The sequence below is a fragment of the Bos grunniens genome, chromosome 27, assembly GCF_055505025.1.
Source record: "Bos grunniens cultivar Pamir isolate PY7600 chromosome 27, Bosgru_T2T1.0, whole genome shotgun sequence".
In the NCBI taxonomy this organism is placed as follows: Eukaryota; Metazoa; Chordata; class Mammalia; order Artiodactyla; family Bovidae; genus Bos; species Bos grunniens.
In genome coordinates this window covers 38,263,514-38,276,724 of record NC_141191.1, presented here as the reverse complement: position 1 = coordinate 38,276,724, position 13,211 = coordinate 38,263,514, and the positions used below count along the sequence as shown (strand labels likewise).

Genomic DNA, 13,211 nt, shown 5'->3' with positions numbered 1-13,211 from the left:
GAGGAGGCGGCGACTAAGCTGAGCTTGCAGGACGTGGAGGAGGGAGGCGCTCCCAGGCCGAGGGCAAGGGCCCTGAGCGCTGAAGCGCAGATCCCGCCCTGAGGACGGAGCGGTCAGGTCGGTCAGCACACAGGAGTCTCTCCTCTGCCCCCGCCAGGACGGCTTCACCCCGCTGGCCGTGGCCCTGCAGCAGGGCCACGAGAACGTAGTGGCACATCTCATCAACTACGGCACGAAAGGCAAGGTGCGCCTGCCCGCCCTGCACATCGCAGCCCGAAACGACGACACGCGGACGGCCGCCGTGCTGCTGCAGAACGACCCCAATCCCGACGTGCTTTCCAAGGTGAGGCGCCCGGCGGGGCTGGGAGCACCCTGGGGCCCTGGTTGGGAGGCCTCGGGGGCCCCACGCATTCCCCGCTAGTTCCCTGGGACCAGCCCAGACCAGAGAAGCCCCAGTGTGCACCCCGAGCAAGCCGCGCCACGCCCGCCATTCCCAGCAGCCACACTAGCGCCACACTTTAAATTCCCCGGCAACGCGGAGAAACACGTGCTGGGTCATTCAGAGCAGCGTCCCGGAGAGACAGGAGGGGTGTCTGACCAGAGTAGGGCTTGGAATCCAGCGCCTGACCCCTGGTGGTGTTAGAATTGTATTCCAGCCCATTCCCCGGCCATCCCCTGGTAGAGGGAGGTGGCCGTCCCCACAGGGAGAGGGGACCCTGAAGCGGCTCCTGGGGGCCTGGCCAGCCCGCCATCTGCCCACGCTGTTCGATGTTCACACCGTCTGTAAGTTTAGGCTGTAAATGTCTCCCTCCCAGGGGAGATGATGTATTTGCACCAAGTCAGTTATGCAGCACCCCCCGCCACTCCCCACCCCAAAGTCATGGGGTTCCATCTGGAAAACTCTACCTGGGTTATTACTCGTGGGGCAAGGTCAGGAACAGAATAATGGCAAGGGACACACCAAAGGTCAGAGGTGTGCCTCGCCCACCCAGCTGAGTCATCGCAGCCCTGCAGCGGCTGAAACTGTCCCGAGGATTAAAGTCATAACCCCATAACGCTTCTCTCATTCATGAAAATCTCTTCAGAAGCAGCCGTTCAGAGGATTGGGCCCCGTCTGAAGGGCTGGAGGTGACCCTGGTCTGTGGTTTGTCCATGTGAATCCAGAGACTGAGTGCCCCCCTACAGGCAGCACCTCACTTTTGGATGTAAATTGCTGTGGGATGTCTGATGACCCCTTCGGTCCAAATCTGCCCATGTGTGGGGTCCTCTGGTCCTGCCAGCTTTTCGGAGCCTGGGCTGATCCTGGGTAGAAATGACAATACACGCAGTACAATGCTGCTCGTCCTCTTTTGTGCCCCAGACGGGATTCACCCCCCTCCACATCGCAGCTCATTACGAGAACCTCAACGTAGCACAGCTGCTCCTCAACCGCGGAGCCAGCGTCAACTTCACACCCCAGGTGAGGCTCTCGGGGGTAGGGGTGGGGGTGCCCACACATGTGCGGTGGCTGAGGGTCTAGAATCCAATGCCCCCACCTCTTGTAGCACCGAGGACATCCTCGCATTTCAGCCTGGAGTCTGTTAAGGCTCCCGGCGGGTGGGTTTCTAAGAGACTGCAGCCAGCCCGTGTTGTTGACTCCCTGGGAGACCCAGCTTGGCTAGTTTTTGGGGATGAACCACGATGCTGGCCTGTCCTTAGAGGCTTGGAAATCTTTCTTAGGCAAGAAGAGTCCTAGCAGTGGGCTCAGGCTGGCTGCCTGTCTTGGGGTGGGGGCACCGGGTTGGGGGCCACGGGGCAGCTGCTCCTCCCCCTAGGAGGATGCATGTCCTGACAGTCTGTCCCTCCTTCCAGAACGGCATCACGCCGCTGCACATCGCCTCCCGCAGGGGGAACGTGATCATGGTGCGGCTCCTGCTGGACCGCGGGGCCCAAATAGAAACAAGGACCAAGGTGGGTGCCAGCAAGCTGCACACCGAGGCCCGGGGAGGGAGTGCTACCTGCCAGGGCCCCACTCCGGGAGGTGGGCTCTCCGTGGCCAGCTGGGGGGAGGGCGTCCAGCCTCTAGAGCAGCCCGCAGGGGCAGCTGGAGACCAGACAGCTCCATCGAGCTAATCCTTAAGGACTCGATGTGCCCCTCCGGCTGGGATGATGCTCTCTCCAGCAGCCTCTGATGGGCACCTCTGGGGCTTTCTCTTTTTGACTGTCTTTTAAAGGATGAATTGACACCTCTCCACTGTGCAGCTCGGAATGGGCACCTGCGAATCTCAGAGATCCTGCTGGACCACGGGGCACCCATCCAAGCCAAAACCAAGGTGTGGGCTTCCTTTCTGCGAAGAGCATCTTTTAGGCATGGGCTGCAGGTCAGGCCGACCCAGAGTAGAATCCCATTTCTGAGAAACAGACAGGCTACTACCGCTAACCTCGCCACTGTATGCAATGTTGGCCCCAGTGCCTGGCACATGGGAGGCACTCAGCTCTATTATCTAGATCAAGGTTGGCTAACTTTCTCTCTGAAGAGCCAGATATTAAATACTTCTAGGCTTTGCAGGCCATGGTCAAGGTCACAATGATTCAAGTCCGTCACTGGAGTGGGAAAGCAGCCCTGGCTAATGTGTAAACAAGCCGCCCTGTTCTAATAAAACTTTACTGACAAGCACAGGCAGTGGGCCGGCTTTGAGCCTCAGGCTGTCATTTGTCTGTTCAGCTCTAGATGTGGCCTCATCTCTTTTACCCGAGCTCCAGAAAAGACAGAAACTGAGTGCTCAGGGAGTCTTCAGAACCTGGGGTGGACTGGATGATGTTAAAAAGAAACCAAATAGTTGTTCTCAAAGTCCTTTCAGGGTTAGAAGGCCCTCAGTTCCAATATGAGGTCTTAATCTTCCTGGGTGGGGCTAAAGCTGTCAGGCTGCCCCAGTGCTGCGTACACCACCTCCAGGCCTGGAGGATTTGGCCAAGTGGGAAGGGGAAGGTTTGCTATCCGAGACCAGCAGGAGTGTGGAGGCCAGAACAAACCAGGCTCACTCAAGAGCCATGTGGAGGCACTGCAGCTAGGGAGGAGACGGGAAGCGAGGTTGGACTCGGTGCCCTGAATGTCCATGTTCATTTCCTTTGCAATTGCTTGCTTTCCCTCTTCACTAGAATGGCCTGTCCCCGATCCATATGGCGGCTCAGGGAGACCACCTCGACTGTGTCCGACTCCTATTGCAATACAACGCAGAGATTGATGACATCACCCTGGATCATCTGACCCCTCTCCACGTGGCCGCCCACTGCGGCCACCACAGGGTGGCCAAGGTGCTTCTGGATAAAGGTGCCAAACCCAACTCCAGAGCCCTGGTGAGTGGGAGGCTGGCGAGCAGGGGCCAGAGAGGCAAGGGCCAGAACTGCAGGGCTGAGTCTCCACCCTGGAGACTCCGGGCAGGCGGAGGGCTGGGGTCCCAAGGCCAGGGGCCAGGCAGCCATGACCTCCCTGCCTGCCATGTTCCTGCACCTCATGACCGAGCCCCCATAACAGGCCAAGGGGCACACACAGTGCTTGTGGGGCTTGAGCAGAGGGGAGCTCAAGCCTAAAGCAAATTCGCTGCTGGGATCGTGGCTCCTCTTCCCTTGCCCCAGGCCGAGAGCTCCCTGGGAAGTTCCTGGAGGGGCCGGAGCGCTGCACAGAGCCTGCCCATGGCCCTCATCCCCTCTCTGCCCCTTCCCAGAGGAGGAGAATCTAGAAGACAGAACAGCTTCCAGGGCCACAAGGATGGCTCATCCACTCTTGATTCATTCATTCAGAAAGCTTCCCCTGAGCTCTCCCTCCAGCCGGGCATTGTCTGGAGCAGTCAGGGTTTTTTGACTTCAGCCCTACTGACGTCGGGGACCCGATATTCTTAGCTGTAGCCCACATAACACTGGGCTTCCCCAGTGGCTCAGTGATAAAGAATCTGCCTGCAAAGTAGGAGAGGCAGGAGCCGTGGATTTAATCCCTTGGTCAGGAAGATCCCCTGGAGGAGGGCATGGCAACCCACTCCAGTAATCTTGCCTGGAGAATCCCATGGACAGAGGGGCCTCGAGGGCTACAGTCCATGGAGTTGCAAAGAGTCAGACACGACTGAAGCAACTGAGCACGAACAGGATTCTTTGTTGTGTGGAGACTGGCCCGTGAATGGTAGGCTATTTAGCAGCATCCCGTCTCCAGCCGCTAGGCACTGACAGCACTCCTCCCCTAGTGATGACAATCAAAAATATCTCTCGGTTCAGTTAAGTTCAGTTGCTCAGTCATGTCCGACTCTTTGCGACCCCATGAACCGCAGCACACCAGGCCTCCCTGTCCGTCACCAACTCCCAGAGTCCACCCAAACCCATGTCCATCGAGTCGATGATGCCATCCAACCATCTCATCCTCTGTCGTCCCCTTCTCCTCCTGCCCCCAATCCCTCCCAGCATCAGGGTCTTTTCCAGTGAGTCAACTCTTCTCATCAGGTGGCCAAAGCATTGGAATTTCAGCTTTAGCATCGGTCCTTCCAAAGAACACCCAGGACTGATCTCCTTTAGGATGGACTGGTTGGATCTCCTTGCAGTCCAAGGGACTCTCAAGAGTCCTCTCCAACACCTAGATATTCACAAATATTCCTGTGGTTGGGAATGGTTGAGACAAACTCCCCTCCCCCAACCTTATCCATGAATGGATAGGGGTGGATAACCTTGAGAACTGCTAAAGCACTGAAAAAATAAGCAGAGAGACAAAGCCAAGGAAACAGAAATCCCTCCCCTTGTGGAGTTTATATCCTAGTATTTCCTGCTCACATAGTAAAGAGTCTGCCTGCAGTGCAGGAGATCTGGATTTGATCCCCGGGTCGGGAAGATCCCCTGGAGCAGGGCATGGCAACCCACTCCAGTATTCTTGCCTGGAGAATCCCATGGACAGAGGAGCCTGGCGGGTTATAATCCATGGGGTCGCAAAGAATCGGACACGACTGAGCAACTAACGCACGTAACATGTTACAGTAAGGATGAGGTACAGGAATCATTTGACCAAAAGCTGATCAGCGGTTTCAGGGATGAGGGAATGTGATGTGCTTCACAGAAGTTCTCTTCATTGTAAATTTCCCCTTAGTTCAGTTCAGTTCAGTCACTCAGTCGTGTCCGACTCTTTGCGACCCCATGAATCGCAGCACGCCAGGCCTCCCTGTCCATCACCAGCTCCCGGAGTTCACTCAGACTCACGTCCATCGAGTCAGTGATGCCATCCAGCCATCTCATCCTCTGTCGTCCCCTTCTCCTCCTGCCCCCAATCCCTCCCAGCATCAGAGTCTTTTCCAATGAGTCAGCTCTTCGCATGAGGTGGCCAAAGTACTGGAGTTTCAGCTTTAGCATCATTCCTTCCAAAGAAATCCCAGGGCTGATTTCCTTCAGAATGGACTGGTTGGATCTCCTTGCAGTCCAAAGGACTCTCAAGAGTCTTCTCCAACACCACAGTTCAAAAGCATCAATTCTTCGGCGCTCAGCCTTCTTCACAGTCCAGTTCACACATCCACACATGACCACAGGAAAAACCATAGCCTTGACTAGACGGACCTTTGTTGGCAAAGTAATGTCTCTGCTTTTCAATATGCTATCTAGGTTGGTCATAACTTTCCTTCCGAAGAGTAAGGAAACTTTAAACAGCAGGCTCTTTCAGTGCATCCAAAAGCACGACCAAATTAAAAAAAAAAAAGCTGTGCAGACAACATGTTCAGGACCATGCCCGGTGCATGGGGCACACTGCCTGCCTCTTCCGGTTTGTGGGAACCACTGATGGGCTGGGCCCAAGGCCGCCTTCTTATCAGCGAGGTGGTCGGGGTGTTCCCTGGGCTCGCGGGTAAGCCCCTGCTCATCTATCTCCCTTTGTGTGGGGCTGCAGAATGGCTTTACCCCCTTGCACATCGCCTGTAAGAAGAACCACATCCGTGTCATGGAGCTGCTGCTGAAGATGGGGGCCTCCATCGACGCGGTCACAGAGGTAAGGGGAACCCCGTGGGCGAGCCAAGGGTCCCCCAGGGTCTTCTTCTAATAGCCATCTTCAGAGGTGTCCTTTGTGGCTGCGTCTGTGTGTGCCCTTGTCCACATGTGTACTAGTCTAGAACTCTAAAAGAAAGAATCAGGGATGGATAAGACCGGGAGCTTGTGTCAGAGCCCAGGGAGCTGTCCAAGGTCAGATGCAATATTCTGAGTTGTGAATATTTGTGGAATCACCCTGCAATGGGATTTCCCCTATCCCCCACCCCATTTCCTGGAAGCAGACCCATTTCCTTGAACTCCCTTTCTTGGGAAAACTGTTCCAAAGCACCTAGAGGCAGGAAAGCCTAAGCTCCCTCTGGCTGTGTCTCTGGAGGAACAGGGAGGGCTCCTGTCTCACTCCCTTCTGGTCTGTTCCAGTCCGGCCTGACGCCTCTCCACGTGGCCTCCTTCATGGGGCACCTGCCCATCGTGAAGAGCCTGCTGCAGCGGGAAGCATCGCCCAACGTCTCCAACGTGGTGAGTCCATGGGCAGAGCCCGCCCTTGCTGGGGACCGAGGGCTCAGAGGAGCCCAAGCTCTCCTCTCCTGGACAGAGGCAGAAATCTCAGAATAGCAGGGACTTCTGACCTGGGGAGAATGTCTGTATCTCAGTGAAACTTGTTACATGTCTGTAAGTCTTGGGATTTTATTTTAGACAATAATTTGGAAACTTCTGTGTTATTCTGGGAATATATGTGCATTATAAACATTCCTTTGCTCTGGGGCTTACTTTTAAGTGTATCTTGCGTGCACATACACACACACACAGTTACACACACAGACACCCACACCCCAGGCTAAAGGCTGATGTTGCTTGCTGGGGCAACTCCACCTCTTGGGTGAAAAGCCCCCAAACTGGCACCATGGACCTCTGTGTGTGCCCTATTAGAAACCCGGCGCAAGTTAACACTTCTCTAATTTTGTTGTTTTCCAGAAAGTGGAGACCCCGCTACATATGGCAGCCAGAGCAGGGCACACGGAAGTGGCCAAATATTTGCTCCAGAACAAAGCCAAAGTCAACGCCAAGGCCAAGGTGGGTTCAGGAGGCAGCAGTGGTCCTGGACATGAGCCTTAAAGTGAAGGAGGAGCTCCGAGGCGAGGCTGCAGGGCTCGTGGGGCCGAGATTCCCTGCCCCGCCCACATGGTTGCACCCAACGCTCAGGTCCTGCTTTGCAGGGCTTCTGAGAGGGCCAGACGTGTGCTGGCATCAGAGCTGTTTCTTTAGGAAAACAAAAGGCCAGTGAGCAGTGTTTTGGAGCTGAAAGGATGCATGGTGGTTACAGTCATAGTATCAGAAGAGAAGTCACTTTTTCAAGGAAGTGTTGCTGGTGAAAATCAGGAATTACTTAATCTGAAAACAAAAGACTCCCCCTGGTGGTAACAGGCGTCTCGGAGGGACTGAGTGAGCCAAGGGGAGGAATTGCTGCTGACCATCAGACGTCCCTCCTGCACAGGCCACAGAGGTGCTGTTGAGTGTCAGGACTGCGGTCTGGGTTTGGACTGTGTGACAGAACCCCCACCCCTGGGCCCAATAACAGAGATCTGGCCCACCGACTGCTTCTGTTTCAGGGGGAAACGGGGAGCGGCGGGGGACAGGGGATGAAAAGTCATCTTGCCCTTTCCCAGTTCTGACCCTCCATCACCCTTGGCATAGAGAAAACCAGGGAAGCCTTCAGGCAGAAAGACAAGCAGACACTCAGACAGGACAGACACCCTGGTTTAATTGCCCTTTGCTTTAGTGCACTTTGCAAATCATATGTTTTTTACTGGTTGAAGGTTTGTGGCAACCCAGGTTGTCAAGCAGTTAGCATTTTTCTAGCAATGAAGTATTTTTCAATTAAAATATATATATATATATTTGGACATAATGCCACTGCACACATAACAGAGAATAATATCATATAAAAATAATTTTATAAGCACTGGGAAACCAAAAAAATCTCTGTGATTTGCTTTACTGTGATACCCATTTTATTGCCGTGGTCTGGGGCCAAACCCACAATGTCTCTGAGGTCTGCCTGTGAGAAAAACCACAATGGATCAGTTCAGTTCCGTTCAGTCGCTCAGTCCCCTCTGACTCTTTGTGACCCCATGGACTGCAGCACACCAGGCTTCCCTGTCCATCACCACCTCCTGGAGCTGACTCAAACTCATGTCCATCAAGTTGGTGATGCCATCCAACCATCTCATCCTCTGTCGTCCCCTTCTCCCACCTTCAATCTTTCCCAGCATCAGGGTCTTTTCCAATGGTTTCCACTTCAGCGCCACTCCTTCCAGTGAATATTCAGGACTGATTTCCTTTAGGATGGACTGGTTGGATCTCCTTGCTGTCCAAGGGACTCTCAAGAATCTTCTCCAACACCACAGTAAAAGCATCAATTCTTTGGTGCTCAGCTTTCTTTATGGTCCAACTCTCACATCCATACATGACTACTGGAAAAACCATAGTTTCGACTAGATGGACCTTTGTTGGTAAAGTAATGTCTCTGCTTTTTAATATGCTGTCTAGGTTGGTCATAACTTTTCTTCCAAGAAGCAAGCATCATTTAATTTCATGGTTGCAGTCACCATCTACAGTGATTTTGGAGCCCCCCCAAAATAAAGTCTCCCACTGTTTCCCCATCTATTTGCCATGAAGTGATGGGACCAGATGCCATGATCTTAGTTTTCTGAAAGTTAAAGTTTTAAGCCAACTTTTTCACTCTCCTCTTTCACTTTCATCAAGAGGCTTTTTAGTTCCTCTTCGCTTTCTGCCATAAGGGTGGTGTCATCTGCATATCTGAGATTATTGATATTTCTCCTGGCAGTCTTGATTCCACCATTCTCGGTGTGAGACTCTTATATATGCAGTCTGCTTGATCCTAACCACAGCCCTATGAGGTCAATACCATTATTCCCATTTTACAGATGGGAAGGCTAAGTCTTTAGGCAAATTAGGAATAAGAACTCACTTGAAATGTTGTTATAGGACTAAATGAGAGTTAAAAGGATTAAATGAGAAAGAACATACTGGTTTCTGTAACTTGGAGCCTTGAGTCTCAGCTCTTCCTCTTACTAGCTGTGTGGCTGCCTGCTGTGTAAAATGAAGAGTTGGGTTAAGTAACCTTAGCGTCCTGTTCTTTGTTTTCGCTCTGGGTTCCAGGATGACCAGACCCCACTTCACTGTGCAGCTCGCATTGGCCACACAAACATGGTGAAGCTCCTGCTAGAAAATAATGCCAACCCCAACCTGGCCACCACTGCCGGGCACACCCCTCTGCACATCGCGGCCCGAGAGGGCCACGTGGAGACGGCACTGGCCCTTCTGGAAAAGGAGGCGTCCCAGGCGTGCATGACGAAGGTATGGCCTTGCTCCTCCTGTGGTCCAGAAGCAGCAGGCTGGTCTCCGCTGGGTCCCAGGCTGGGGAGGGCCGTCCCGCCCCTGTGTTGCCTTGAACTGTAGTTTCTCATCCACCCACCCGGCCTTCATCCTTCATCATGGAATGTCTCAGGGTCTGCCCTGAACAATCCAGGTGGGTTCTGGAATGAGAGAAGGATGACGGTCCAGCCCCGGCCTTCAGCTCACTGGCTGTCAAATAACAGCACAAGCAGTCTGACTCCGTCACAAGAGGACTGGTTGCCAGTCCGGGGTGTCTAAGAGGGACCGCCCATTCCGTGACTTTTCCTGCATCTCTGTGCCAGCCGGGGTGGGCGCCTCCTTGGCCGCATGCAGACCCTTTCCCTGGGGAGGACAGCGGAGGCTCCCAGGCTTCTGAGAGCCAGTGTTTCTCCTCAGAAAGGATTTACCCCTCTCCACGTGGCAGCCAAGTACGGGAAGGTGCGCATGGCAGAGCTGCTGCTGGAGCACGATGCACACCCTAACGCCGCCGGGAAGGTGAGCTTGACCTCGCGTTCCATCCGGGGTCAGATTGGAGCCAGGATGGAGGCGCAGCTTCCCACGGGTGGTGGCATCTCTACCTTGTGAATGGGTGGCCACGCGGGGAGAGTGGCCTCTGGGGGCACTGATCTTCCTGATGATGCCGCGCCCTTCTAGAAAGACCTGGTGGCCCCTCTGAGCCAGAGTGATGAGGGCACTGCCCCGTCGGCCACAGGACTGAGGAGGTGACCCTCCAGGAGTGAGGTGACTCCCAGGAGTGAGGAGGTGGCCCCCAGGAGTGAGATGACCCCCAGGAGTGAGGAGGTGACCCCCCAGGAGTGAGGTGACCCTCCAGGACTGAGGAGGTGGCCCCCAGGAGTGAGGTGACCCCCAGGAGTGAGGAGGTGACCCCCCAGGAGAGAGGTGACCCTCCAGGACTGAGGAGGTGGCCCCCAGGAGTGAGGTGACCCCCAGGAGTGAGGAGGTGACCCCCCAGGAGTGAGGTGACCCCCAGGAGTGAGGAGGTGGCCCCCAGGAGTGAGGTGACCCCCAGGAGTGAGGAGGTGACCCCCCCCAGGAGTGAGGTGACCCCCAGGAGTGAAGAGGTGACCCCTCAGGAGTGAGGTGGTGACCCCCAGGAGTGAGGAGGTGACCCTCTCAGGAGTGAGGAGGTGGCCCCCAGGACTGAGGGGGTGACCCCCCAGGAGTGAGGAGGTGACCCTCTCAGGAGTGAGGAGGTGGCCCCCAGGACTGAGGGGGTGACCCCCTAGGACTGAAGAGGTGACCCTCTCAGGACTGAGGAAGTGACCCCCCAGGACTGAGGAGGTGGCCCCCAGGACTGGGGAGGTGACCCTCAGGAGTGAGGAGATGACCCCCTAGGACTGAGGGGTGACTCCCAGGACTAAGGGGGTGGCCCAGGTTCCACTGGCTGTGTTCTCCAGTGGCCGGGCTCTGACATGGCTCTTCCGTGGATTTCCTGGGTAGCAGAAGTAACACGGACCCCTAGGCCTGGCTCCTGGGGCCTGGCCAGGAGGCCGCCCCATGAGTGAAGGCTGTCCCCGTCCCCCCACAGAGCGGCCTGACCCCCCTGCATGTGGCCGTGCACCACAACCACCTGGACGTCGTCCGGCTGCTGCTGCCCCGGGGCGGATCCCCGCACAGCCCCGCCTTGGTAAGCCTCCCGGTCGGTGCCCACCCCAGCCCCACCCCGGCCCCACCCCCTGGGACCCTGCTCTCACCCCCCAACCCCGGGGTGGGCTGTGGCTGCTGCTGCCACGGGGCGGCTCCCTACACAGCCCTGCCTGGGTAAGCCTCCCTGCTGGTGCCTGCCCCGGCCCCACCCTGGGACCCCGCTCTCAGCCCCCCACCCCCACCCCAGGGTGGGCTGTGGCTGCTGCTGGGGGACCAGGAGCGGGGCAGGAGGCAGGAGCACTTCCCACCACAGGCCACCTCCCAGAGGGGGGACTCGTTCACCCAACAGATGTGTCCTCAAGCCTGACATCAGATGTCAGCATGTACAGCGTGCTCTTGATGCTGGGACAGGGTCCCCCCTGGAGAACATTCCGGGTGGGGGGTGATCTTGTGCTCTTGATGCTCGGACAGGGGACAGACACACTTGGAGAATATTTGGGGCGGGGGATAAACTTGCCAGAACCTGGAAGTGCAGAACCTGTTTTAAAGGCGGGTAGTCTCCCCCAGCTCTGTTTTCTTCCTGAGTTCAGGCTCTGAAGCGGTCCTCCTTCCGTCCATACATTACACAGGGATGCATGGCCACTGGCCGGCCTCATGCCAGCCCCTGAGATGCTCAGAGTCGCGGGTCCATCACCCCCGAGTGACCCTGAGTGTAGGCAGCAGGTGGGGCTTATGTTAGAGAGGACTGCAGGGGGCAGAACAAGGTACAGAGATGAAGCTGGACACCAGCATCACTGGGGGGCAGGCTGCCCTGCTGCGGGATGAGATGAGAGGGTGGCAAGATCTGCAGGGGCAGAGGGGCCTTGGGGTTGGTGGCCGTGCAGAGGAGGGTGAGGAGAGGGAGCAGGGCTTGAGGGCTAAGGACACACGTGGTCTCTCCACTCACAGTTAGATGGACAGTCGAGACTCAGAAGAAAGGAAAGTGAGAGTGAGGATAATTTATGGATTTTGGGGGCGGGGAGCAAACCCCCGTGCTCAACCCTTCAGCAGGAGGGGTCTCGGGTGGGTCAGAGTATGATTCCAGCCCACCCCTGCGGACCCTCGTGGGGACGCAACCTGGTCGGGGAAGATCGTGCCAGCCTTCAGATTGCCCTCCCCACTCGGATCGGATGCTCTCTGAAATGTACAGCATCACCTTCCTGCAGACACAGCACACAGTCTCTCCCAGACACCCTGTCTCCTTGGGCTCCAGTCCCCCCCACCCCGAGCTCTTGTAGCAGAGCCCGCATCGCTGCGCAGACAGCACGCGGCCCCACGGGGGACGTGACTTACTCCTGCCTCTAAAAATAAAACTGCTGGACTCCCCTCCTCCTCGCACCCCCCCCTTATATAAAAGAAATCGGAGCCAGCCCCATGGTATTTAAAGAGAGCTTTATCCACACATAAACCCTGTACAGATGGGTTTTGTTTCCATGGCAAAAAATAGTTTCCAAAGTAGTCTGGCAATTTTGTAGAATTTCACATGCAAATCTCTCTGCACCCAAACCAAACCCTTCCCTTTCTAATTTCAACGCTGATGTTGTTTTAACGTTGAGGCAGCTCTCTCTCCAGCGTGTGCATTCCTTTGTACGTGCTCACTGCTTGGGGAAAGAGGAGCCTTTTACGGCTCCCGTCATCTCTCCCTGACTCGCCTGCCCCTTCTCTCATCACCTAGAGAAGGTCATTCATTGCCTGTAGTCCTGGCTTGGAGGGAGCTCCAAGGGGCTGGCCCCTGATTTGAGACAGACAGTTGCTCTTGTATCTTGGTTTTAACCGGGGGTCACCTGGCAGCCTGAGCTCCAGGGCAAGCTTGCCTGTTGCCAGGACAGGATGCTGTTCTTGCCAGCAGACATCTTCCACTGTCTGCCCTAGTGGCCTGGACTCCTGATTATACCAACAAGAATAATTGCTGGAGTTCCTGTCCTCTTCACGGTGGAAGTCCTTGATCCTTGTTTCCATGCAGGGAATGGAATGCAGGTTGCAGTGATGCACCCTGGGTGAGCATCAGCCTCACCACACTGCATCCTGACCCAGGAGCTTTTCAGAATGCAGAATCTGGGGCCCGCCTAGTCAGAATCTGCACTTTAACAAGATCCCACGTGATTTCATACACACTCGAGTCTGAGAAGCAGGGCTCCGGCTAAAAGCACTTGCATTCTGAA

General features: G+C 55.7%; 1 protein-coding gene across 11 annotated transcripts in view; it reads left to right on the top strand.

Annotated features, from left to right (window-relative positions):
- ANK1 (ankyrin 1) overlaps window positions 1–13,211 on the top strand; it is a 241,630-nt gene that overhangs the window by 168,371 nt on the left and 60,048 nt on the right. For all 11 annotated transcript variants that reach the window (XR_015155928.1, XR_015155927.1, XR_015155926.1 and 8 more), the window contains exons 6-16: window positions 158–343; window positions 1,361–1,459; window positions 1,852–1,950; window positions 2,214–2,312; window positions 3,139–3,336; window positions 5,888–5,986; window positions 6,403–6,501; window positions 6,958–7,056; window positions 9,166–9,363; window positions 9,799–9,897; window positions 10,952–11,050. Coding sequence is in view for 8 of the 11 variants with exons in the window: in XM_086379620.1 (XP_086235746.1) it covers window positions 158–343; window positions 1,361–1,459; window positions 1,852–1,950; window positions 2,214–2,312; window positions 3,139–3,336; window positions 5,888–5,986; window positions 6,403–6,501; window positions 6,958–7,056; window positions 9,166–9,363; window positions 9,799–9,897; window positions 10,952–11,050 (1,374 nt within the window). In the remaining 3 variants the exon portion in view is untranslated. The remainder of the gene's footprint in view (window positions 1–157; window positions 344–1,360; window positions 1,460–1,851; window positions 1,951–2,213; window positions 2,313–3,138; window positions 3,337–5,887; window positions 5,987–6,402; window positions 6,502–6,957; window positions 7,057–9,165; window positions 9,364–9,798; window positions 9,898–10,951; window positions 11,051–13,211) is intronic.